Source organism: Phalacrocorax aristotelis, chromosome 2, assembly GCF_949628215.1.
Source record: "Phalacrocorax aristotelis chromosome 2, bGulAri2.1, whole genome shotgun sequence".
NCBI classification, from domain to species: Eukaryota; Metazoa; Chordata; class Aves; order Suliformes; family Phalacrocoracidae; genus Phalacrocorax; species Phalacrocorax aristotelis.
The window spans coordinates 101456108-101482968 of NC_134277.1; the positions used below are offsets into that span (position 1 = coordinate 101456108).

The following is a 26861-nucleotide window of genomic DNA, read 5'->3' on the forward strand; positions in this document are numbered from 1 at the left end:
TATGAAGAGAACTGAGTAAGTGTAAAGACATTCCGGTTGGAGTGAGTGGAATGAATAGTAGGAAATAGTCTGGGCAGTTTAGAAATGGTTGTATACCAACAGATACACCCACAAAACAGGGAAGAGAGAATAGTCTGAATTTAACAGTTATTGGAGCTCTACTTGAAATTTCTGGTTAGTAGAAGGTGAAAGAAGATCAAGTATGTTGGTAGCATCCTATCATAACTAGTGTGAAAACATTCTGCTGGTATAGATACTAGGCTTGTGATTTAATGATTTAGTGGGCAAAATACAAACTCAAGGTACCTTAGTATCTGACGAAAATGTGAAGTCGTAGCTGAGAGACTTTTTTTTTTCTCCTATTTCCTTAGGTAGGTTACCCTTATCTGTTTCAAATACCTTTTTTCATCAGAAAATAGAGAGTGAGAATGTATGGAAATATTTTTAAACTTAATTTAAGATTTACTATAACTAATGCAATCTATGAATGAATTCAAACAATATTCCGTGTATTTGCATTGTGTATTTCCAATTTTAAAAGGAATATAATTTTGTGGTGGCTCTGCTTATGCTAACTCTACCTGTATCAAATGCCAGGGTTTAATGAAGCATTTAAGGTTTACTCTGTTTGACTTTTGAATGAGTTCAAACAGTTTTTCATGTACTTGCATTTTATATTTTGTGAAAAGATGGTTTTCAAATACTTACTTGTGTAGGACCATCATCTGTCTGTGTTAGTTCAAATACCAGTGTTCATGGAATCTGAATGTAATTTGTAAAGAGCATGCAAGTTCTGACTTGTGAAACAATGTTTGAATTCGGTCTTGACAGTGGGCATTTTATTACCATTAATTTTTTTTATGCAACTTCAGCACTTGATGAAGATTCATATCCCTAGGGACTGAAACCTCCATCTCAGAGAAACCTTGAAGACCCCCTGAATGGCTATTCTGCAATGTGTGCATCCTCTTATATCTGTGGAAATAATATGAACGAAAAAGTCAGTGTTGAGAGACACAAGTGTAGTTTTGGAGTACTCTTCCTGTGCAGTTCTGTAACAGTAATGATCTTTACTCTGAGTGCTTCTGCGAAACCGTGATATGTAGTGCTCCTTGTCTCTATTAGACCCTGGTCGAGTTTTGATAGGCTGACGTACCATCAGACCAAAGGTCCTTCTGTCAACAGGAGAGAAGGGCAGCAAATGCTTGGTTTGCTGACACTGAACAAATATAAAGTGAATCCTCCACTGCTGTACTTGCCACCTTCTTGTAAGCAGCTCTTGGGTACTTTAACAAGTATTAGATCAATACCTTTTTCTTCCTTTAAAATGCTGTCACTCTTTAATGTTGAATATATTGGCATCTTCCCTTGAGAAATATGTATTAGTTTGAAATAAAAGAACTCTGAATTGAGGGCATAAAATGTCTTACCCTTAATTTTAACTGCAATTAGTGCATTAAGAAACTTCTCTGGGATAATTAAGAAACAGGTCAAATCCTTTCTTAGTCAAAGCTGATAGGCTGAATTCTGTAATATTTTATAGTGATACAAAGCTTGTTAGGGCCTGGGTTTAGCTGGTGAAGCTTTTAAGCATACTGGTTTGTGGGATGTTAAAGAATGTTTTTGTGAAGTAGACACGGTTCTTATTCCTTTGTCCAAGAACTGAAAACAAAACACGGACTAGTTTAAGTTGCATAGCTGCTGCAAAGATTGTAGCTGCAAGAGTTTAATGGCTTTTTAACAGGAATTAAAACTACTGGGGTTGTATGTAGGGTTTTTTTTCACTGAGTCCTCTCCAGACAGCAGGGAACTAATTATTTTTATCTTTTAAAAGTTCAAAAGGGGTAGAGAGCTTTATGTGCTGGAGAACAGTTACAGGCAGAGTTCCACAGGGCACTGACTTATTTCTAGTTGCACAGAGTTTTGATTTTGGTTTGCAGGCGAGATGTATGTTAGCTGCTCAGCTTCAGCAGTTTGGTCACAGCAACTGCTTCTAAATAGTAGTTTTTGCAGGACTTCTGTCTCCATTTGCTTTAAAAAAGAGTAAGTGTAAGACAGAAAGCAAACCTGCTTAGAGGTAAATATGTAATTGAGAATAAAAGGCATTCTTGTTGGAAAGGATTAGTTTTAAGTGTCTCGGTACTGTGCCAGATACACCGATGGGCCCTCATTTGGTTGCATTCCTGCTATGGGCCAATCCAGGTCACCTGAAGTGTACCCTTTGACTTCTAAGGAGTCAGTGAAAAGTAACAGGACATGCATTCAGCCCTCACTCTCAATGCCTTCCTCACTCTGTTGGCTGGATGAAACTCCTCTGTCTCCAAAGGCTGAATGGGTCCACTGAAGTTCACAGATTCTCCCTTTCCTTGAGAGAGAAAGGGAGAAGAGGAAGCGGGGTGGGTGTGGTTGACTGGAATGAGTCACGTCAAAGGATTAAGCAGCTCTGGAAAGTGGGCAGACTGCTCATATTTGGGGATTTATTTGCATTTAAGTACAGATGTGATTGAAATTTAGGTGAACTGCATCCCACCCTGTAATAGAAGGCACCCAGTTTTCACAGGGACTGTGAGATTTTTTTTTTTGTTTCTAGATATATTTCTCAGGGAAGAGTGAACAGGAGGGTATAATTAAACAAAGCAAAAGGAAAATGCTTGCAGAAATCTATTTGGCATTACATGCTTTGTCTCCATTGTTTGGTTTTAGTCTTGTTTTCCTAAGAATCCAAAGTGTATCTGGTTACCTTGCTTCTCCAGTCCTTCCTCAAAAATTCCTCGAAGCTTTTTTGCTGAACTTCAACCACATCTGAAAGAGAGAAGAAATTCAAAGCTATTAGGTATTTAAAAACTTGGACTGAAGCAGTTGCTGGATATTGGAGATGCACAAAACCAATTTCTGCACTGTAGTAAATGTTGCTGTAAAAACTCAAGGCTGATGGATTGTGTTCAATGTCTCATGAGCCACTTCCTGGTTACGTGTAAGTTTCCCCATCCATGTGTAACAGGGAACTAGATGCAATACCTGTTGTAACTTGCTGTGTCCCAGTGATTAACCAAAGTGGTAGAGGGACAAAGGGACACTTGAAATACTCTGGTGGTGCATAGTGAAGAACTGGATTATTGCCTTAGTGATTTGAGATATGGGGCACAGGATGCACATTCATGGGAAACTGGGCTTTACTGCTTGTGCTCGGCTTTTTTCTTTGCTGCTCTTATTTTCCTGTAAAATCTCTTTCCATTTTTTTATTCTTTTACACTTATAAGTCTCATGAATAAATAACTTGGAGTTAAATAACTGGCCTGTTACATAAAGGTGAAAATAGCTAGTACTCTTACGCTAGATGAACGCAAATACGTGTTACCTTGTTGTATGAAGCTCTGTGTGGTCCAAGTCTAGAAGAAAGCTGGGCTGCATGTATAGATGTGACTGAAGAACTGTCTGAAGGGAATGCTGATGCTGGTTGACCAGAGAAGTGTTTGCCTTAATTTTGAAACCTGAAATTTTTGTGTGTGTTCAAAACCTGAGCAGCTCAGAACTGCAAGTGCAGTCTTCTGGCCTTCATAGACTTAAAGAAATACTTTGCACAGTTCATGTTCTCTAAAATTTAAGACATGACAATTATATTTCCAGCACTAATTGAGTAAAAATCATAGTGAGTTTAAAGAAAAATAGGCGATTATTTTATTAAAACTTTTGTGGATTAATTAGCTGAGATTTGGCAAGCTTTTAAGATTCTCATGTTCTTATTACACTCTTAAATTGGCTTTCCTAGTTGTTTGTAGGAGTGTGCTAAATGACCAAGTTGAGTCTTTACTTACCCCAGATTTTGGACATGATTTCTTTATGAAGGTCACTACATGTGAGAGCTGGAGAGCTGCTATCCATTCTCTTCCCTGTAGTGGTGTTTGGGGTTGGTTTGGGGTTTGTTTTGGTTTTGGGGTTTTTTTAGTTCATGTTTAAAGATGTGGAACTACTGGTTCAGAGATTCCACTTATGCACACATATACGTGTATAAGATACCCTGTTTCAGTGTATTTCTGTATTTGTAGAGTTTGGGTTTTATTTTCTTAATTTCTTTATAGCGGATATAGCTCAGCGATACAGGATAAGCAAATACCCAACTCTGAAACTTTTCCGGAATGGAATGATGATGAAGAGAGAATACAGGGGCCAGAGATCTGTGACAGCAATAGCAGATTATATCAGGCAGCAGAAGAGTAACCCTATTCGGGAGGTCCAGGATTTAGAAGAAATTAGTTCTCTTGATGTAAGTATTTCAATTTTATTCCTTCTAAATATATATATTTTTTTAATGTTGGACTGGTGAAGCATAATGTATTTGTAGTACAGATTTACTTTTTCCATTGAGAAATGTTTTAAGTGCTTTTTTTAAACTGAGTGGAAAACTGGATCATTTCCAGTATTACAAATTATTCCTATATAATCACTTTCAACTGCATTCATTTTGTTACAACTACTCCACTACCAAATTACTTATTTTACTTTTTATTCATTTCAAAAGAATAATATGTTGTATTTGATGAAATACTTCTAATATTCCTCACTGGGAAAATATTCACAAGGATGCTTCTCAGTATTGAAAAGGCAGAAAAGAAGCAACTTCTGCAATGTTATTGACTGTTGAATGGCACCTCTGAATTTAATATCCTTAGGGAGTAATGGTAGTTTTTGACAATTTGAAGTAACTTATAATTTAACCTTTGTTTTTACAGCGCAGCAGAAGAAATATTGTTGGATACTTTGAGCAAAAGGACTCTGACAATTACAGAACCTTTGAAAGAGTAGCGAATATTTTGCATGATGATTGTGTATTCCTGTCTGCCTTTGGGTAAGCTTTAAAATTTGTTGATTGCATGACTTCATTATTGAAATTATGTTAATGAGTTGTACATCATTTAATTGAATGGATGACTTCTTTAATACTTTCAGTGTGGTATAACTGAAGAGACTAGACCTCAACAGATAAAAACACTGAGAGAAGGATAGGAGGAGGGTGGAGACAACTCCTCTTAGCTTGAATGTTTGCTGTGAAATCCAACTGTGATTTTTGCCTTTCTTTTTTTTTTTAACTCCTTGTCATTATAGCTTAAATGTAATTGGGTAGTTTTTAGTGGGGGATGCTAGACAGTTGTGTCTCAAACCTGCTGCTTTGGAGGGAGAGGGGAACAAGGCAGGAAGAGTTCGAAAAATTTTTGGCGAAAAATTTTTGGCAAAAATTTTATCAGCTTTGCAGACTAACTTTTTTTGCAATATCTTTATTTTTTCTTTAAAATATGACCAGTTTTATAGAGATTTTTTTCCTTTTTGTAGGTGTTTATCCTTCCTTTTTTTTCTCTAAAGAATAATTGAGTAGTTGCTTGTTTCCTCTAAATGTCAGGGGAGAGTACCTTGTTCCAAAATGCCTGATTTCTGTGCCTGGGTCTGTATAATGTGAGTTCTATACCACTACACACGGTAACAGTTTAGAAGGGCAGTTGCATTGATGAGCTATGTAGTGTAGGTCTAGAAGAACTACCTACAGATACTCAAATTTCTCATTGCTATACAGATTTACAGCAATATTTAAAAAAATTAAAAGATCTTCACTGAAGGAAGAAGACTAAATTGGGAGTGAGAGACTCCCTTTTATGTAGGATGATAAAATGCAATTGTAGATTCTTTCTGTAGTATTTAATGTGCCAGCACCAACCAGTTTAAAGTGATTGGGCTTTAGTGTCAATGCAGTGGTTTATAGTCTACCCACAGTCGCAAGATGAGGAATTTGCATGGGTTATACTAGTTTCAGTACCATACGCGGTTGCCCTAGGAGTTTTTAGAATTGGGTGTTGTGAAGAATAGCAGAGAAACTGAGAGGATGTATCAAGGTAGAAAATGTTTCATCTGTTTGAACAAAATTTGTTGTCAGTCACTGATGCCTTTTCCAATATGTTTCCAAAAAAAAGTCCTGGGGTTGAGGAGAATATTAGTAATGTGCAGGAGTACGCATGGCTTTCCTTTCCTTTGGGTCCCCGTTTAGGTATCCTATGACAGTGTAAGCAGCCTTGGCCATGAGAGAATAATCAAATCATGTAAATCTGTGGTCTGTCAGTCAGTCTTATCCCCAGAGAGTGGCCGTTATCTCAAATGTTTTCTGATAAGCGCATCCATGCTTGTTCTCAGGGCAGACAGTGTGAGTAATTATTTGAATTTTTCACCCCCTCATATGACTTCTCACTCTTTCCAGGGATGCCTTCTTAAAAATCAATAGTAAGAAAAAAATACTTTCAAGATTCTCCCTCCTGTTGTTTGAGTCTGTTCATCTTTGGTTTGCTGTTTGTCAACTTCGTATAATGAGAAATAGTCTCCCACCACTCAGTGTTAGCATTTGGTTGTTGGACGCCATTCTTGAAGTAGTTATTAGGGGTTTTTAATTTTTTCTCTTTTATTCTTTAGATATAAGCAATAAGAAAACATAATGGAACAGATCAGTTTATTTGTAACCTGGCTATGTAACTACAGATTGCACAGCAGGCTTGCTGTTATTCCCTTCTCCAGACTCCTGTTACCTTTCTAGCCTGGAACTGTTAGTGTTTTGAAGTGCAGCCTTCCAGACAGTAATCCTAGAAGCTAAATGTTTTCACCTCTGAGAGCAGTAGCCTTGAGTGGCTTCCTATCATATTATGTGTGAAAAGACTTCTGAGGGAGATACTGGCTATGTAACAGTGTTTTCTATTCAGATTATATATAGCAAAATATTTCATGGGGAGCTGGCCCTGAGCAGTTGAACTCTTCTGACTGAGCATCCTAATAGCCTCTTGGAGGGATTTTTGCTTTTGCTATGGACAGAGTTGAACAGGTATATGATTTGGAAGGTATATGGTAATGTGTAATGAGTTGTAATAGCTGATTTTTAAACTGTATTAATGATACTTAGTTGCAGATCATCTTGATGCTTAAAACTATTCTTAAATCAACTGATCCTTGCAGCTCTTAAGATCTGAGGTGACCACAGAGCAAGATTAATGAGAGAAGAGTGGTAAACAGGAGAAAGGAGGGGTACTGTTGAAGAGCTATTAGAGGTAGATTTGGGAAGTAGAACTAGAGAGGGATAAACCTGAAATATTTGTAGACATGGAAGAGAATGGCCATGTGCCATTGAGCCATAGCATAGGAAGCTGAATGCAGAAAACTAAAATAAATGGACAAAAAAATACTTTTGTCTTAAAAGGCTATGATGAACTCTAGAAAATTAACAGAAGAGAGTGATGAATCTAAGTGTTTTAACTTTATGTTAGCAACCAAATGGAGGGGGGGGGATGTTGTATGGTTCCATGAGGTTCACTTTCACTGCTTCAAGAAAAGACAAAACACAAACTGAAGCATTTCCATTTTGGTAGTTGTTTTTAAAAGGTGTATCTTCAGGTTTTGGGATTTTCACATCATGTCCCCAATTTATTTGGCTTGTCTGAAATAAATCAGTCACAACTGCACTTACTGAAGTGGAATAACACAGAAGAAGGCCTTTTGGGTTCCACTGCAACCTTACCCTAAGGCACATATTTCATTATAGATTATTATCAGTTTACCAAGCAATGATTGGGCAGGTGGCTTCTTTGTCTTCACTTTCTTCTTATTCAGTGAAGGATTGTTTGGGATGTGAGTGGTTTATCCCATTGATGATGGCTACAAAGAAGCCTAATTTCACATTATGGGAGCAGTCATCATGTCTGGAATAGAAAAATGCATTTTAAATTACAAATCCCTAAGCTGGTACAAATCCTGATAGGTGTAACGTGCTAGGCAAGATGTCTTCTGTATGTGATAAGGAAAGGATAATTGGATCAAATTAATTAAATAAAACATAGGTACTTCTAGTTAAACCTTGTTATATCTTCCCCCCCCCCCCCCCCAAATTGTTCAGACCTCATCTTGCAGTGAGATAAATTGAGCCATTTTTACTTCTCTTCTTTTCCTCCTCCTTACATGTCTTGATCAGTCTTCACCAATGCTTATATTAGTCCATGGAAAAGATGCTATAATTGGAGAGGCTGGAACGCTTAGCTAATGTTTCGCAGAGGCTGACATTCTTTCTTTTTAGCCTCTGCTGAAAGGAAAAAGAAATAAGTTGTTCATTTTAGTCTTTTGGTGGCAAAGGCAGCCAGTCAGTTCTGTCTTGCCATCATGAGTTACATTGGAACAGCAAGGCATGGGAGAGGAGAAGAGAGGCAGCCTCTTTTAATGTCTGAAGGTGGGGAAAGGGCTTGTTTTCGTGGAGAGCTTTCTTTCCTGTGTCCTGTGTTGGATGCATAGATGACCCTATTTGCTAGAATAAGCGGTGATAATTTTGGGGGTACAAGCTAGCAGCTTTCAGGTGCTCTTGTGACTGGGATTGACGAGCAACAAAATACTCGAGGCAGGGGAGGAACTTACTAAGGTGACATAGTAAGCTGAATACTGAGGAGGAACTGTGTGTGTTCTCCAGGTATACACATACCATATTATCAGTGGTCAGAAACTGCATGCTATGCCTTGTGCTCTCTAGATCCGGTTTGAGGGTAAAATGGACAGTGTGGGCTTATTTGCTATCCGTTTTTTCACTGCCTGTGCCAATAGAGCACCTCAAAGCCCTTCTTTATCAGGGTAGATAAGATGTAAATTTCTAGTATAAACAACAGAACAGGATGAACAAATGCAAACAAGTCTAACTTTCTCTCCTTTTCTTCCTTAAGAAAAGGTATTAATTTGTTTTAAATATACTAGATTATATTAATTCATTATAATTTTTCTTTAATGGTCCCTTATCCACAATTGCACCGGCGTTCATCCCTTGCACTTTGATGCCTTTAGTCCACTCTTCTAATCTTAAGGATACATCTTGCTGACTCCTGTAATGCCCCCTCATCTAGCCAGGCCAAGTTTCTGTGGAGTCACTTTACAGTTTACTTTGAAGATCAAGGAATTTAATTCTCAAATTTTGAAGGGGGGGGGAAGAAGTAAAGAAAGGATAGCAAATTAAAATATGATTTTGGTATCTCAGTTACTTTGTCTGTACCAAGGCATGCTTACTGGTTGGTTTGTTGTAGGGCTATTTCAAAAGCAGAGAGATTTAGCGGAGACAATGTAATCTACAAGCCACCAGGGGTAAGTGTAACTATGTATTTTATTCTGCTTATTGTTGTTACATGTGAATATGAACTAGTGGAGACTACAGATCGTTCAGTATGCTTACTGCATCTCAAATCTTAATTTTGCTTCATCGCTAAATAGTGTGAGAAGTAGGGTCATAGGAACTAGTGTTTGAGTCAGTGAAAAAGATCGCAGTCTCATTTGCTGCCAATTAAGTGCACAAAACTGAATCTGTCACTTTAAATGTCAGTGTCCAAAAATGTGTGTTTGTGGGTTTTTTCTTAGAAACACAGTATACTCAGATGTATAGATTCTTTGTGTTCTGTAGAAGTCTTAAAAAAAAAAAAAATCTGAAGTTCAACAGCTGGCGCACTTCATGTTTTTCAAAGCAAGTGACAATTACTAAGGATTTTTCTGACTGTCACTTGCCTGTCTTGTGTGTCTTAGCCCACAAGAGCTAAGAGCTGTTCCCTTCATTTAAAAAAAAAAAAAAAGGAATTAGTAAAATTAACTATATATTAACAAACTCTCATAAACATAGTTTTACTTGAGGAAAAAATCAGTACAGAAGAAAATCTGCAAGAACTACTTTTTAGAAAGATCATTAATATCTGAAGATTTGCTTTCTCAAATATATGAAAAGAGTTGCTTATAAAGCAGAAATAATTTTAAAAATACCTAAGAGGGGAGGGAGGTTCAAGCCTTTTTCTGTGAAAACAGAACTTATTAGGTTACCAACTTTATATGGTGTTTCTGAATTAAGGTGAGCTTAATTATGGCCACAGCTTGTGAAGTCATGCTTCACTTCATGTTAACCAAAATTGTAATTACATTAAAAGATGAGAGCACTGAATTCTGAGTTAAAACTACTAGCAAATAAAGGAAAACTATTATTTATTCATATCTCTTTGGTAAAGCAAAAGTAAAATACCAGTTTCAAATCCTGTAAGACGTTGGGAGGGGTTTTCTGGTGAGTCTTTGTAACTATCAACATGAAGCTTAATATCTGCATTTACTTTATATATAAATGGGTTTTTCAGGCATGGAGATACTGTTTCTCAACCTGATGGAAGGCTAAATAGCCTTTATTTGAAGCATCCCTGATTTGGAAGCAAAGTACCTTTTAAATTATTCTTAAGTAGAGTTGACCACATAAATGATCATCTATAATATTTATTTTCCTGTTGTACTTTTGTAACATAGTTAAAAGAAACATTGCATGCACAAGGGTTGAATATTGGTATACGACTGGCTTTCAAAATGTATATGGATATTGTTACTTTTATGTCTGGCAGGTAATCATCTTTGTATGTAGCAATGTGATTTTTACTGCTTCTCAACTAGTATATCTATCTTCTTCAACAGGAAAATGCTCCAGATATGGTGTATTTAGGCTCGCTAACCAATTTTGATTTGATTTATGCATGGACACAAGATAAATGTGTACCACTAGTTCGAGAAATTACGTTTGAAAATGGGGAGGTAAGAATTTTTTCTCCTATTCTACTTACAGGGTTTCTTTCTCAAAACCAAAATGTGTGTCTCAAGGTCTTTAATCCATGCCGAAGAGCTTTCTGCATGCTTTGCTTTTCACAGAAAATATCTGTCAGGTAATGTGCTTTCATTCTTTTGGAGCTTTTTGGTTAGACTTGAATCATAGAATCGTTAAGGTTGGAAAAGACCCTGAAGATCATCAGGTCCAACTGCTAACCTATCACTGCCAAGTCCACCACTAAACCGTATCCTCAAGCACCACGTCTGCCCTTCTTTTGAAGTTCAAAGGAGGCAGATTTGGAGTAGTTTCGTACACTGCCAAAGAAAGAGGTTATAATCATGGATATGGGTCACATAAGTGTCTGGTGATATGCGGAGTGTGGGACACTTGGATGCCAAGAATGTGCATGTGTAAGAATGTGTGTGTCTTCAAGTATGTATGGGTGTGTATCACCTTGGGTAGGTTGTATTATTCATCTAAAGTACATATTATTTATACAGATGTTATGACTAAATGTTGATTTAAGATCCAGATGTGTTACTTCAGTGCTTTTTGTGTCTTATGACCTTGAAAAAGTGTTCCTACTCAGGGTAGAAATCATCCATGTCAGCATGTCCATGACAGTTTGAAAGAGTGAAATGGTTATGAGCTATCCTTTAGTTATAATCAGTTTTGAAATTAATGTTAAAGCTAGCAGTAGAAAAATCTTACTGTATTAACCATTTCCAAATCATTATCTAAAAAATAAGCACATTAAATGACTGACCATCTATGTAACTGTCAATCTTCTGGGAATTGTAATAAAAACAATGTAATTTTTTTGTCAATCTGTTTTAAGGACTGGTATCTTTCTAATCTTTTTAGCTTCATATGCTCCTTCCCTTGAGTTTCTTTTAGCTGTAATTTGTAAGATGGAAATCGGGGGGGTTGCTTTGAAACATCTCTTCTTCTCATTATCCTTTATTTTCTTTCAATGCTTTTCTGTTTTCTCTTGTAATTTACTCCCTGTCGTCTATTTCCAGCTCCTTATTTTTTTTTTAAAAGAATCAACGGGTGGGGTGCGGAATCTGTAGGAAACTAGCAAGTTTGTAGTATCTCAGAAGTAGTATTTGTACATAGCCACCACATCTGCTAGAATCTCTAAGGTTTGTAACAAATTGTAGTATGTAGTCCACACTGGATTAGAAACCAAAGAATCAGACATATGATTTGTTCTCTGTTTGCATACTCAATTTTTTTAAATTATTTTTTTTTATTCTGAATCTGCAGTGTATGTAACACCGCTGTTCTGGGCACACACAACAAGTCAAGTTATGTGACAGAGGGAGGGATAGGGTGGGATGCACAAAATAGTTGAAGTACAACCTTCTAGTCGACCTGCCAACTTTTATTGGAAAGTTCTGTTAGTTAAACAAATCTTAATTCTTCATTTGCAACTCAATATGTAAAAGACGCCACACGTTAACGTGTTTAGAAGTGTGTGGTAGATTTTCAGTGTACTTTTCCCATGGTGAAATTAGCTTCCGAGTCTTAGAAGCCAAGGTTCATCACCGTCAGCTTGTACCGCATTGTGTCACGGTTTTTCTGGTTGTTCTCTCAAAGCTTGATTCCTGTTTACTCAAGCAGATATTTACGATTCCAATGTGACATTTTGCCTAGCAACATTTGTTTAAAAATTTCAGTGCTGCCAGTACCCAAACAAATTTAAATGTGCCAAAATTGACGTACTTCTCCCTGCTGAAATTGCATAGTATTTAAATGGGCTCTTAATGCATACTGCATAATATTACAGGGTAAAAATATGAAGTGCTGTGACTGTTAAGCTGTGTTTATGGTACTAGAATACTACATAAATAAGATAAAGACAAATTTCTACTTTGAATTCAGTTTTAAAATCAAAATTAGCCTCTGTAAACTGCTGGAAGGTTTTCCCTCATTTTCTTTCTTAAGGTTTTCATTATCTGGTGTCATGGGCAGGCTAGCCAGGAAGATGCCCAATCTGAACAGAGTTCGCCATCGTGACTTCAGACAACAGATAGTAATCGAACTCTGAAGCAAGGTCTTCTGCTTGAGAAGACTGTCCGTTTGAGAGAGTTCCTGTGCCTGACAAGAAAAAGATGTTAGGATTAGTGATATCAATGACTGTTTAACCTGTAACAAGTCTGTTTAGTTTTACCTTGTATGAAACCAGTGAACGGTGTGGTCTAATGATGGTGCTGAACTATAAGTTATTGAAAGGGTAGAAAGTATCTCAAAGGCATACAGGAGTAATGTGGGCAGCTCAGATCTAATGAAAAAAAAATATTTATATTCTCACTGCCAAACGAGGCAGTAGCTTTTGAGGGAGCAGTCCAAAGCAAATGAAATCATTGTTCTGCTTGCTGTGTCCTGATCGGTAAGACATGTGCTGAAAGCTAGAATAGAAAAGCAAAGGAAGGCGCTTCATAGAAACCAATTAGGGCCAAAATTAGCAAGGCTTTCAAGCCAGCTGTCCCTAACTACCTACTTGGAGATTACTTGATCTTGCAAATATAACTCTCCACATATAGTTAAAACCCTTATGCAGATATAGAAACCGAGGCTGTTCTTTTAGCTGCTTGCAAGCAAGAGGGGAGCTTAGAGCCAGAATACTAAGTTCTGTTTGGGAATTTTCCCTCTGGAAACGTACCTGCTGAAACGAGTGAGGAAATGGAACCATGACTGTAGTGGTACAAAATAGACTTTGCTCATCCTGTAATAGGAGAGGCGGCTGAGACCCAGCTGAATTCATGTGTGTAAAAATGAGAATGAGCAAATAGGGTTCTTGGTTGGTTTAGGGATGGATTGGGAAGCTTGGATTTTGTCAAGAGCACTAAATATTAGGATCTTTGCAATCTGCCCTTAAAAGATCTTGCTTCAACTTACCTGACAGACTTGGTTGAAGGGAGAATGACAGCCATTTCACGTACTGTATGTAACTGGCTGCCTACTGATATGGAAAGCATTTCTTCCAACTTCCTGCAAATGGAAAATATCTGAAGAAACTATTCCATTTGGCAGAACAAATGAGCGCTATCTTTCTCAGAAAGCATAGATTTATCTGGATACGGGCTAGAATCAAAAAAATAGCAGCAATTGCTTGTACACCAGTTGTGCAAATGAAAGATAGGCAAGACTGTAGGCATTTGTTAGATGATAAATTATTTCTCCAATTGGGCTCTAGCCAGTTGGGCTGATATTCAAAGGTGCATAAAATTCACTTTTGAAGCAAGCAAACACATGTTGTTTGTATTTTGGGTTTTGAGTAAAAGAAACCCTGAATAAATTATTCAAGGAGTTCCTACATTTATCAGTCCCTGGACACAGATCTTTAAAAGGCACTCGGGCTGCAAGAATGCATTTCTGTGAGGAACTAATGCTTGCCTGGCCAACAAAGGTTTTCATTTCTTCATCAATTTTAGTAATATACTAGCCTGTGCATTTAATAATGGTGTTATACGTATGACCAGTCCTGACACACTGGCAAAAGACCAGTACTTGGTCGCAACTGATATAGCTATTTCATACGCTTCTGCTTTTTGCTTTTTTCTTTGGTGGTTTGTTTGGTTGGTTTTTTTAGGGGGTTGGGTTTATTTCTGTTAAAATGGAGTTACTTGAAGATACTCATTAGTTGTGTTATGCTAAGGGAACACCAACTTATTACATGAAGCAAGCTATGAGTGGGTCTAGAACACACTCTCTGCTTTTCATAGCATTTAATACCATGCTGTTCAGGCCTTAGTGCTGTTTCTATGAAGATGTGTTTTCTCAGAATCAGGCCATTTCTTTTGAGCAAGTATTCCAGCAAAAGTGTAACCCTTCAAAATGTTGATAATGAAATACCTTCATTCTTTATCTGCTGTATGTGATACAGAGGAAGGAAACATGGCTACCTGTATCACTCAGGTGTCTTAGTTGAAGGGTCGGCAGTTAACATCTTTTAGTCCTGTTCTTTCAGCTGTTTTTAATGTAGAGATCTCAGTGAATTTTAAAATTGCTGGAATCACTTAAGTGCTTTTAAGAAATGAGATTTGTCATTTGTTTTCTGCGCAGGAGTTGACAGAAGAAGGCCTTCCTTTTCTCATACTTTTCCACATGAAAGACGACTTGGAGAGTTTAGAGAAATTCCAACAGGAGGTTGCACGACAGTTAATAAGTGAAAAAGGTTTGTAGTAACTCCTACTACTTCTTGTTTTTACTGGTTAAATTTTTCTCAGGCAAACTCAGAGTGGAAGCAAAGGCCACACAGAATCCTAGCTCTAAAGCTCTTGAGTCCAAAGGGCTTTATGTACTTTTGACAGTGAGGACCGACTCCTCTGGAAATGATTAAAATAGATACACAATTTATTAGTAAGTAACTATGTCAGAAATCCTTCTTGTCTAAATGACTTCATGGAGTTTGATAGGGCATTAAACAAAACTTCGGTTCGTATCGTGGCCAAAAACATGCTTAAAATCTGTTATTTTGGTGGTGTTATTTAAATATATTTTCAAGTTTTGCCTGTTGTGTCTATCTAATATCTCTGCCTTTGTAATGCTTATGGAAGTGTTTAGGGCTTCAAGATAATAATAAGAAAAAAAATTCTTAACACGGATTTTTTGTCTGCTCACAATTTTAAGGTACAATAAACTTCCTCCATGCTGACTGTGATAAATTCAGGCACCCACTCCTCCATATTCAGAAGACTCCAGCAGACTGCCCTGTTATTGCCATTGATAGCTTTAGGCACATGTATGTCTTTCCAGACTTCAGTGACTTGTCGTAAGTATTTTTCTTTGTGCATTTTAATTTGAGAAGAACAAAGGAAAAGACGTGCTCATGTTTTAATCAATACTGTGATCGGAAGATGAATAAATTTGGGATAGGTAAGGCTGCCTATGTAAGATTCAATGTCAGAGCCTTAAAGCACTATGAGTTGGTGTGAAGTCATTGTTTAAATGGAGTTGCATTTAACAGGAAGTTTTTAGATGCTGCTGCTCTTTGAATTAAAAGTTTTGCTTTTTTCCGTAGTGGTCAGGCATTTGGAGCGTGGCATGGTATTTTTAGTGGTCATCTAGATACATCAATTAACTTCAAAAGGTTTCAAATACTACATGGAATATTTAAGTGCTGTGTTATGCAATAATTACTGTCAAATGTACCATGTAAGAATTCCCAGCCTGCTCGTTTGGTTTTTCCTGCAGTGTAATTCCAGCATTCCTGCATTAGTCTAAACCTGGAAAGCTGGCAGAGAAATCCTTGTTGTGTGTGGGTTTCCAAAATTTTCCACATGCAGCTTGGAAAATGGCTGTTTGTTGGCATGTTATCTGGATAAAATATGTGAGCGAGAAGGATCAGGGTGCTTAGGCGAAATGCCACTTTGATAATCCTCTTTACATCAGCCTATCTCTGTGTTGTACTGCCTTGGAGGCAGACGTTCTGTCTCCCGTGGCTCAGTTGAGGAGCGAAGATGTGTACGTTGTTATCTTCAGGGGCTTTCAGCGTGAGACAGGCGCTCTGTCTTTTGTCTTCAGGTTGTGTGTTAAACTCCAGTTTCTGTCTCGGAGGAGGTACCTGCATATACCCTGCTTGCCAAGTCCTGGTTAGATGCCTAACCTTTGGGACCTGATTTTTTGCCCATTTAGAATTTTTGCCCATTCATACTTTTAAAAACTCAAGGTATTTCATTTTTTTGTCAAAGCCAAGGGTTCAAAGCTCAGACTTAGAATGCAATGTGAACGTAACCCCATGTCTAATTCTGCTATTCCAGCAGGCATTTTTCTACCTGAAATATGTCAACATTTGCAAGTAGGGTTCAAACCTAGCTTCTCCCCATAATTCTCCACAGGTGTATTCTTAAAATGCAGTCTCTGTTTGTATCTCAAATAGCACCTTTCAAATATCCAAAGCGATGTATGTAGAAACTCTGACAGTGACTATTTTTTACTCCGTGTGTTCCTGTTTCTTTGGAAGATCGCGTTCACTGCACATGCCAGCACTTAAAAAAAAAAAGTGGGATATTTGCATTTTGAATGCACTCTTTTCATTGTCACTTTTGAGACAGCCCTGAAATAAATTAACATTGCTTATAGGGGAATAGAGATGTTTAGTGTAGACTTTCATGTTATGTTTCTTAAATGTTCTGTCTCTCTGAAATGCTATCAGAATAATAAAAGCTACTTGCTTGTTTGTGTACCAATTGTTACATACAAATGAAGATGGGAGAGAGAAAGATGTCAGGATTGTAGACAGTTGCTTAATGATATAATTATTCAACCTTACTCTAGGAGATTGAGCTGACACTTAGAAATACCTAACAAACAGTTTGGAAACAAGGAGAGCTTGGAGCTCCTGGGGTGATATATTTTGGTGGGTGTGTGTGTGGTTTGGATTTTTGGTTTGGTTTGGGGGTTTTTGTGGGTGTTTTGTTTTGGGTTTGGTGTTTGGTTTTTTTTTTTGGTTTGGGGTTTTTTGGTGGTTTTTGTTTTTAAATAATAGGTAAAATCTTGAATCTGAGACTTTCATCTACCTGCAAGGATTTCTGCCACTTCAGTACATTTTCTGAACTCCTTTACAAACTGGCCCCAGACCGTCTTTTGTAATCTCAGTGCTGCCACCAGCCAGTAGGGTTTGGGTATGGTACTTCCAGAACTGGCCCACTGAAAGATTTCCTCTTTCCTTAGGGAGTCATGTTTTTGGAGAATAGCCACTTCATAGGCAAATCAGACCACAACCCAGTATTTTGTCCTCATATTTGCCACCTGGCCTTATTCATCCCACAGTTCCAGGTCAGAAATGTTAACGAGGAGCATTCAACAGATCAGTTGTAGCTTCTCAGCAAGAACTGGCTGAGCTACAAGAGGCTGTAGGCACCAAATGCTCTTGCTGCATTAGGAGAGAAGAAGTTGGAGAGGAATGTCTCCAGCAGTGCACCTGACCTAGAATGGGGCAGGAGCCCAAGGCAGAGCAGGGAGCAGTGATTCTGCTGTCCCTACAACTGGGCTGGAATGACCCCCTTTCTGTCCATCAGTACTAATTCCTGATCTTACCTGGGAAGTTAAGAGACCCCTCAAAGTACCACTGTAATACTGACAAGTTACAGACATTGCTGTAGTGATACCTTCTGACTCTACATTATACTTTGTTTTATCCATAGTGGTTTCTAATCACCTGAAATACTGCCGATAGCCTGTCTGACCACACTTTGTCCCTCTTTCCTAGATGTAATAGCTGGTCTGATGAAAGACTCCCTACAAAACCTGTCTCCATTCATACATTACCTTTTAATTGCATGCATAGTGCTCACGTTATAGTTTCTCATCTTTCCTTATTAGAGCAACTCTTCATTTTAAGCTTTAGTCTATTTGATGTTTCACAAATAAAATTGGATGCTGTAGTTTAGCACGTTTGCTGTGGGTGACAGTAGATGATCTCAGATTAGATTTACATTGATATCCTCTTAGCGCTTATCTCTAGTGTATATGCAGTTGCTCAGACACTGGAGAGCCTTTCAGAGATGTTTTGTCAATACTGCTACCCAGCTGTCATTTGTATCTGTAAACTGTGCATTTGGAACCTGCTGTTCCCTCTTACATTATGGTTAGTGGGGAGCTGAGGCAAGTATACAATGAAGTTATCGGCTAGTACAACTCTGCGGGAGTTATTGAAAAGATGAAATACTTGCTGTGTTCTCAAGAGACAGTGAAAAGAAAAAGAAGCTGGTAGGATACCTTAACAAACTGTTTGGCTTCCTGTCTTCTATTAATCACCTAAAAGTGGACATAGTGTGCCAGATAAACAGAAATTGGCTGCTCTAAACAGTGTACTTTAAGTCTTCTGTGTTTGGATTTAACTTGTAATAACCATGTGGGTGTTTGTTGGATTTGTTCCAGAGTTCCAGGTAAACTGAAGCAATTTGTACTAGACTTGCATTCTGGAAAACTGCATAGAGAGTTTCATCATGGCCCTGATCCAACTGATGTAGCACCTGGTCAGGTAAGGTTACAACAGATACATTTAATTTGGCCATTTAATTAAGACCTTTTTTTACTCCTTGTCAGAGCTGTACTTTCTAACATGTACTTTTAATTTCAGTCTCCTGAAAGAGAAACCTGTTTATAGAAGCATAACGTTGCCACTTCTGCTCTTCCTTTAACTTCCTTTGGGTAGAGGCAGGGAGAGCATTAGGGGGAAGTGTGGTACCCGTTTGCCTTGAATAAGGGAAGCGTATAAGAATAGATAATTTTCTCTTCTGAAACAGATCTTGGGCCAGATGACTGTTCTGAGCTCATAGAGCTGGTCTTATCTTCTCATGTGATTTCAGTGCAAAAACTGATGATACATCACAGACACATTATTTCCCACACTACACGCTGAGAGGGTGTTTTATATATTTACTCATAGTCGCCAATCCAAGTAGGAGGCAGATTGTTAGAGCGGTAATAGGGCCTATTGCTTTTATTAAGGCAGTTGACAAGCAGCATTAACAGTGGTCGCAGGCTGCGTTTGTCAGTTTGGATTTGTAACTGTTCTGATCAAAAGTTGTCATGCTGTATAATTACACGCCTGGAAGTCACTCCTGGGATCTCTTCAGGAATGCTGCTACTAGATCCTTCTCCAGACAAAATTCAGGAGCACCTCTGTGTTTAATTTAATCCAAGAGGCAGGAGAGAAGGGACACTACCAGCCCTGATTCCCTCTGCTCCGCCCAGTCTTCTAACTGTGTCCCGACTGGCCTTGTATCTTCTTGGTAAACCTCTCTGCTCATACGCTTGGTGTCGTGCTGAAAAGTGTAAATATAACAGCCTGTCAGGTGACCTTCTCATTCCCTCAGGCCCTCTCTAGAGAAATAACTGGTTTTAAACACTTTAAAGTTATATGATCCATTGTTTAGGGCTCAAAGAGCCATGTTGATCCCAGAGGACACCCTGTGCTCTTGTGTTGGGGTGCCTTGGGCCATCCCAGAACCCATCGGTGAGGGACAGAATCAATTTATGGTTACAGGCTCGTTTTCCTGGTCATTTGCGGGATGTGGTTAAGGGTGGCTCTGTGCTAAGCTGTGTGAGCGCAGCATCCTGTTGCCCTGCTCAAAGTTAAAAGATTTAGCAGTGTGAAAGACCTGGAGGGCTTGCCTTGGGCCAGGAGAGTGACTGTTTTTCAGTGTTGTCATGACTGGCCTTAAACATGAGGGCTCAATCATCTCAGCAGTGACTCATTTAACTGGTAACTCCCTATGTCTCTCAGGAATTCATTGAGCAACCAGAATTCAGGTCAACAGGAGGAGATGCAGAAAATAGGGCTGGAGACTGAGGCATAGGCCAGGCAGTCAGTTCGCTCAGAGCTAGACAGGTGTGTGTGAGGAAGAGACATGCTGAGGCAGTTGCAGTCTGGAGGAGCCTTGGCCAGAGAGGGAGGAAGCCTGCCTGGATCCTGCTGCCTACCTGGACACAGGCTCGTTGCCTAGAGCTGCAGGCTTGCTCTTGTCTCCATTCTGCCTTGAAAAATGCACACAAAACCTGGGATGTGTACTTTCTCATCTCCATATTGGCATCCTGCCATCTTGTGGAAGATGTGTATGCACGTGCCATGGAAATACTGGCCATAACTAAACCAGAGGTGGCTGCCTTAGGTCGTGTATGTCCCTTGAATTGCACTGTTTAGGGTTGGAGGCTTTTTGTGGGGTGGTTCTGGTGTTTTTTTTGTTTCCACAGAAGACCAATTCTAAAGTATTTTGGCAGCGATGTCACTCTTGCCCTGGTGTATCTCAAACACACACACAAACCAGAATGCCTTCAATGAAGCAAGTGGTAGAAAGACTCGAATCCACAGTGGGGTGCATTTCAAATACTTTTAGGTCACTTGGACAGAAACTTGTGTGATGGCTGTTATCACTGATGTGCCAACAAAAGGACTATCCTTAACTGATGGTGCTTAATATGTGTGTGTATATTCCACCTATTTGGGACTTATATTGTACCTTCTGAAAAAAAAACACAAACCCCTCAGTTTCTGAGAATGCTGGACATTTGTGCACTCCCATAATTAATGTGAGAAGTTCATTTAATGGAGGCGATTGCTTGTTAGACTCATTTTAATAATCAAGTTTACTGTTTGTTCTGTTTTTCAGCCAATTCAGGATTTGGCAAGCAGCCCACCAGAGAGCTCATTCCAGAAACTGGCACCCAGTGAACATAGGTACACCTTATTGAGGGAAAAAGATGAACTTTAAAAACTTGAAATAATCTTGCAAGTCTTTCAGACAGCAGCATTGACTTCTGTGTGGTGGAAATAGTAAACCTATATTTTCATAATTCTATGTGTATTTTTATTTTGAATAAACTGAAAAATAATTTTTTTCTCCCCAGGCTTGTAAATACATTTGTTTGGTGGGTCATTCTGCACAGCATCTTTCAAACAGTACGTTCCTAATGCTATAGTAAAACATCAGAGACCCATCCAGACTCTTGATCTAACTCTGTTCTGTAAAACTTTTATAATCCAAATGAAGGTATCCTTGCCAGAGACATGCTGTTAACTTGCACTATCCCATTAAATAGGACTTTTGGGTTGTTTTCTGTGTAACCTTGGTAGTATGTGCTTTTTCTTCTTCTTCATGTGAACAGCCATCCTGGTAATCTATTTCTTTGTCACACTTTTCTCCAACTTAAGAGGGTCTTCTATTCTCGATACTTGGGAGGGGAATAAATTAAAGTTTTACAGAATCTTGTGTGGTGCTTTACTGGGTGTAAATGTCTAAGCGATTACACAATTCTGACTACTGAAATACCAAGCGAGGAAAGGAAAAGTTTTAATGATAAGGGTTTGTCTTTGAATGGAAGGGCTGTGTTGACCTGCTCTGATTTCCGGGAATTAAGATTGTTACATTATTCACACAGTTGTGTTAAAAAGACCATGAGTGTTGGAAACCCTTCAGAATAGGAGAGGACCAGGGGTGGACTGCCATCTTAGTCATGTCTGTCTTTAATCTCTGTATGTATGTGTTACCATTAGTGGGCTTTTATCTTTTTTTCTTTAGGTCCCTGCCTTCCTGGCAGATACTTCCTGAACAACTGCAAATTTTGTATTGCTTCTTGTCCGGCTTGTGCCTTATTTATTGCATATTCTTTGAATTCTGCTCTGAAGAAGAAATTGCTGCTTTCCTTGTGGGCTTTTCTGTTTTGCATAATACCAGAATACAGGCTTTTCTCAATGAATCTTCAAGCTGCTTGGTGAGATGAACATATAAGAACTGTAAGATGGAAAAATATCTTCATTTGGGGTGCATTGCCAGAGACGAATTAGTACTGGATTTGTACAGTACACTTGCTACAAAGAATCTAGGTCCATCAGTTGCACCCCCGAGGTTTAGTGTCCTTAGAAGCAAGCTTGTTCTTTGTACGGGTGGACCACTGGGTTCATGTTAACTTCAGGGAGGGCCCCAGCTTCTGCATGTCACAGCTAGCGTTCCGTTTGCCTCTCAGCTAGATGCCACCTAGTCAGTTATTTTCAGAAGACTGATGCAGCACAGAAGTCCTGTGCAGCTGTGGCAAAAGTTGATCCCAAGAGAGGCTGCTGAATCAAACCCCTCCAGCAACAGGTGCATGAGCTTTCTAGGGGGTGATTCTGAGGAAAGAGTTGCTAGTACCAGCAAGCCCTAAGCTACAGCTAACCGAGCAGCTGTGATACTTAGCTACCTGTTCTGCAAGGTTTTGTTCAGACATACTTTTTTGCAGATTTTGGTGAATCTGCATTTTGGAGTGCAGATTAAGTTCTTGAAAGTCAGGTCTTCTCCTGTCCCATTCTCCATCTCATGCCAAATCATGCATTTCTGGCAGCTGAGTCACGCCACTTTCTAGCTGGAATCCAAAGATATGAGCAGTGTATGGTTTTAAGGCTGCCACTTCTTATCTGCAGGTGGTGCTACAGGACCTCTGGAGCTGTTCAGGCACCTGAAATTTTAGTTAGTTCCTGCACGGTGCCTGCAAGTACTCATCTTACTCCTCCGAGGTTCCAGTTTTTCCTTGGGATTCTTATTTATAAATGCTGTTTGGTGGAAGATGTCTAAACTCCTCTTTCTAGAGAGAGATGCTACCTCATTGTATACCCAACAGCCCAGTGGCTGGTACTTTCAGCTAGAAAGAGATGAACCCCCTCTGCCATTCCTTCATCCGCGTTTGCTTTTCTGAGTAAGGACTTGTTCCCAGAGCATTGGGATCCCAGCATGAGGTAGACAATTAGATGTAACAGTTCTATGACAGTTCTGCACTCAAAGTCATTTCACTGCATATTCATTGGAGGTTGAAAAGCTATGATCTAGGCATGCCCAACATGATGCTGAGGATCACCTGAACTTTTGCAGCATCCGATGAAAGGGAATATGCCTAGAGAGAGCGAGAGTGTCGGACAAAATGTGAGATGAGAGTCAAATTGAGCCCTTCAATTCTGATCATTACAACAACGGTCTTAACCATTTGGTGCTCAGCTAATGACTCCCTTTAACATCTCTGGAGGCTTTTATGGGAAGTTGTCAAACAATCAGTGTTATCCCCATGTGGAAGAAAACCTCTCCGAACTCTCTTTTTAAGTGAACTTAAGGAGCCCCTTTCTGAGCTAGCATGTGTATGAGTTACTGGGTGCATGGGACATTTGAGGAACTTGTGTTAATTTCAGTCGATGTAAATATTTCAGTAGCTGAAGCATGTGTTTGGTAACTCAGTTCAGGATTGTTAAGTCTTGGTAGTGCAATTATTTTAATAATATAAAATTTGTAAGGGATTAATCTTTTAGATGCTGAAACAGAATAAACCCTGACATTATCAGTAAATGCTACAACCCGTCTCATAGGCAAAAACTTTTATTTGGCCTGAAAGCATTATGTATATCTTACATTTCTTCTGACCAACATACCTAGCAATTTAAATGCTAGTTTGGTTACTCAGATGCCCATGTTTCTTCACATGTAAATAACACATCTATTTTTAAAAATCATAGTTTAAATAAGTTTCCCAAGTGTAGTGTATACACAATGTTTTGAAATTGTTTCCTTAAAGACGCAAGGAGGGAGAATAGTTTTTGTACTAGACATCTCATAAAATGAGTGCGTACCACGCTGAGTTTGTACAAGCTGTGGCAGGAATTCACTTTTATGAAATTAGATTGTCGTGGCATATCCAGCTTGGGTGGAGAGGGTGGAGCCCTCAGTGACTCTGGTGTGGCTGCTGTCACTTAGAAACCTTGTGCATTTAAGTGTACAGTAGGAAAGCAGACACAGCTTTTTACAATCATACAAAGAATCAACCACACCACCTGATTAAGAACCCTTTTTTTTTTTTCTTAGTTTCTTCCTTTAAATATAGAAATCACATATCAAAGGAATGAACGGCCTTTTACTACGACGTTGTTAGAAGCTCATTGGATGTAAGCGCATTTAAAGTAGAGGCATTTAAAGAAAAGCACTTTTTGCCTGACAGGAGCAAAGAAGCTGAGTTACTTGGGTCATGTTTTCCACTCCAGCTGATTTTAGAGATGTAGGCACTGTGGCTTTAATACATGCACTTTTGACAATGTTCACGGTTACTTGTGAAAACGATTCTTCCCTGAGCCTCAGACCTACTTAAAATAGACACAACGCTCTCCCTGATAGCAACTTCAATCATATTTTAAAGTAGTAAGGAAGAACTATTCAGAAAAAGATACTTGTGCTGTAACTAACAGTTGCTTACAATGGCTCTAGGCACAAAACACTATCATCTGTCATTAATAGACAGTTACTTCTAATGATGATATCGAAGTACTGGTTAAGGGAGCTCTTCCTATAATACATTGTTCCCTGCTAGGGAGCCTTATCACTAAACACTGACTTCAGTGTTCACCTAATAAAACTGGACTTAGGCGGAGCTTGGGATGAACCAAACTATTTAAAAACTTTTAAAAGCAGCTTCCCAACCTTGACTTCTGTTCCCCTAAACAGTAGCAGCAATAATGTGTGAACCGTCCTAGAAGGATGGAGGTAGGACCACGTGCTGAACAGCAGACTATGGGACAACAATACAATTATGTGACAATAAAAACATGCTAACACTCCCATATTTAACAGTGGAAGTTTCAGAAGCAAAAGGCTTCTTAAGCAGCAAAATAAGGATGGCAAGAATAACAGGCATCTGCTATAAAAAGCTAGCAAAAGCACCAACAGCATCTCATCCCAGACAGGCTCCACAGCGTGTCCCAAAATCTGGAAAAGGCTGAGAAGCTGTTCCACGGTGCAGGTGGAAGCAGAAGCTTCAGAACTGAGCAGCATGCAGGAGGGGTGCAGTTACCCAGCCGAGCGTGGTTTACTTACTGTAAACAGTCCCGGGTTGACATGCCCAAAGCAGTCCCAGCAGCTGAGGCTGTCAGTAGACACTGGCACCATTTAAAGGGCCTCGCTGCTTTGCTGTCCTTTGACCTGGTGCCTAATGCCACCCTTGAGGGTTAACAAAGACTGCTGAGGGAGTGGGCCTGGCTGCAGCACCGCCTTCCAGGGAAGCTATTTAGCTCTCCCACTGAGCACTATTGGTGGCAGGAGCTGAGAAGCAAGGGCAGCAACTAGCAGTAAGCACTGCTTAAGTAAGCTGAGGCTTCAGGCTCAGAATGCCAGAGCTTGTCACTTCATCCTGTACAGTGTTCTCAGGACAAGTCAAGGAGTTGAACAGCCATGGAAAATTAGATTCTCCAGTAGCAGTCCTGCAGGGTTGCTGCTTAGACTCTTGAATTCTTAACTACACTTTAAACAAGCCAATGAATTTACAAATTAAAAAAAAGGGAAAATTACCTGAAAAGGAGGGAAAAGCTGATTATGATGCTGAGCTCATGTGGCTGATGGAGGCAGACGTGGGATGTACATGGCTTTTTTCCACCTTGCTCAGCCAACATTTTAACCTTTTCCTATGGCAACTAACGCTTCCCTGTGTGTTACTGAACCGGCATAGTGAGTCACATCCTGGGGGTATACACAGGAGGGGTTTGGGAATCCAGATGAACGAAAAGTAAATTTAAAGTACTATGACCAGGAAAGATAGGTGCAGCTTGTCTCCTTTTCTTTGGAGGTCTATAATAAAAGCTCCAGCTTCTGGGTGGCATTCTTGGGAAAGCACTATGGTTTTCCAAATGTCTCTTTGTATTGCCTGCAAGACACTGTGCAAATTTGGCATGGAGCACCTGTCACCCATCATTACAGCTGTGCGTAGAGCTCACCTAAGGATTTTATAATTAGAAGTTATCCATATAATTTCCAAAGGACTGATGTCACTTATCACATCTGAAAAGAGAAATTCTGACATTACCATTTCACCCCTCCCAAGTAACAGTACTGTTGTCAAAATTCACATAACTCAGCCTTACATTTAAAGCATAAGGCTGCAAGTCTGTCATTAGCACGGCTGCTGCACTTCTGTTCCTAGTCAAAATGAATCTGTACTTCAGCTGGATTTTTTGGCACTTTGGCGAGAAAGCTCTGGACAGCTGGAAGAGACCTGCGCAATCATTTTTTGTTTTCTTCTTTGTATCAATTTTCCACCTGTGAAACCCAAAATCCCACCACCAAGTGCAGCTGCAATTCCTGCCACTTTGAAGCCTGCAAGGAGGCCAATAGGACCCCCCACCACTCCACCAATGACTGCACCTGCCACAGGCAGAGCTGCCAGCTTGTATTTTGCAGCCTGTAAGGGAAAAAAAAAAAACCAAACAGTTAGAATACTTGCCTGTGGTGATGTGCATTTTCCCCTCATTGCTCTTGGCAATGGCTTGAATGCTCAGTGATAAATAAACTTTACAAATTAGTATTTAAAACAAGATGATCTACTCTCCCACATGTATGACAGAATGTACCTAAACCGATTCAAAATTGAGCTATCTCATGTATGCAATTGTAAACCAGGTCCTTTTACATTCTACTGTCTGATTCTCCAGCATTAAATTAAAGGAGAAATGGAGAAAATGCTTAGACTATCCAGTAATATGCCTGAATCTAGGTTTGTGGCTTATTAGCAACCATGACAGCTGCATAAAACAAGATTGAAATTGCATGTTATCATCAACCTGTTGGTTTATGCTTATTTCATTCTTGTGAGCCAATTGTTGAATGCTCTTGTCTTTGCAGGTAAAGCAACATAGCATCAGAATAACATTTTTAAAAAGGCAAAAAATACCCCAACGCCATATTTCCTAGTAGCCTGGATGTGATAGAAAATTACAAGAGAGATTGATTTT

The 26861-nt window shown here is 39.2% G+C and overlaps 2 protein-coding genes and 1 long non-coding RNA gene across 8 annotated transcripts in view; 1 reads left to right on the forward strand and 2 right to left on the reverse strand.

Moving 5' to 3' along the window:
- ERP44 (endoplasmic reticulum protein 44) overlaps window positions 1-21337 on the forward strand; it is a 53801-nt gene extending 32464 nt beyond the window's left edge. For both annotated transcript variants that reach the window (XM_075084522.1, XM_075084521.1), the window contains exons 5-12: window positions 4080-4264; window positions 4731-4846; window positions 9081-9138; window positions 10489-10605; window positions 14690-14801; window positions 15257-15398; window positions 18509-18611; window positions 20743-21337. In XM_075084522.1, the coding sequence (XP_074940623.1) occupies window positions 4080-4264; window positions 4731-4846; window positions 9081-9138; window positions 10489-10605; window positions 14690-14801; window positions 15257-15398; window positions 18509-18611; window positions 20743-20844 (935 nt within the window). In that variant the 3' untranslated portion in view covers window positions 20845-21337. The remainder of the gene's footprint in view (window positions 1-4079; window positions 4265-4730; window positions 4847-9080; window positions 9139-10488; window positions 10606-14689; window positions 14802-15256; window positions 15399-18508; window positions 18612-20742) is intronic.
- Window positions 898-7669, reverse strand: LOC142053217 (uncharacterized). Of its 2 annotated transcripts, none has more exons than XR_012659134.1 (3): window positions 7584-7669; window positions 2741-2802; window positions 898-975 (listed from the first exon to the last, which is right to left on the reverse strand). It is a non-coding gene; the product is annotated as an uncharacterized LOC142053217 (long non-coding RNA). The 2 variants fall into 2 exon arrangements; XR_012659135.1 differs by lacking the exon at window positions 898-975 and adding an exon at window positions 2281-2365.
- Window positions 21338-23453: 2116 nt separating the features above from the next.
- Window positions 23454-26861, reverse strand: part of STX17 (syntaxin 17) — a 41481-nt gene continuing 38073 nt past the window's right edge. For all 4 annotated transcript variants that reach the window (XM_075084525.1, XM_075084523.1, XM_075084524.1 and 1 more), the window contains exon 8: window positions 23454-26311. In XM_075084525.1, the coding sequence (XP_074940626.1) occupies window positions 26072-26311 (240 nt within the window). In that variant the 3' untranslated portion in view covers window positions 23454-26071. The remainder of the gene's footprint in view (window positions 26312-26861) is intronic.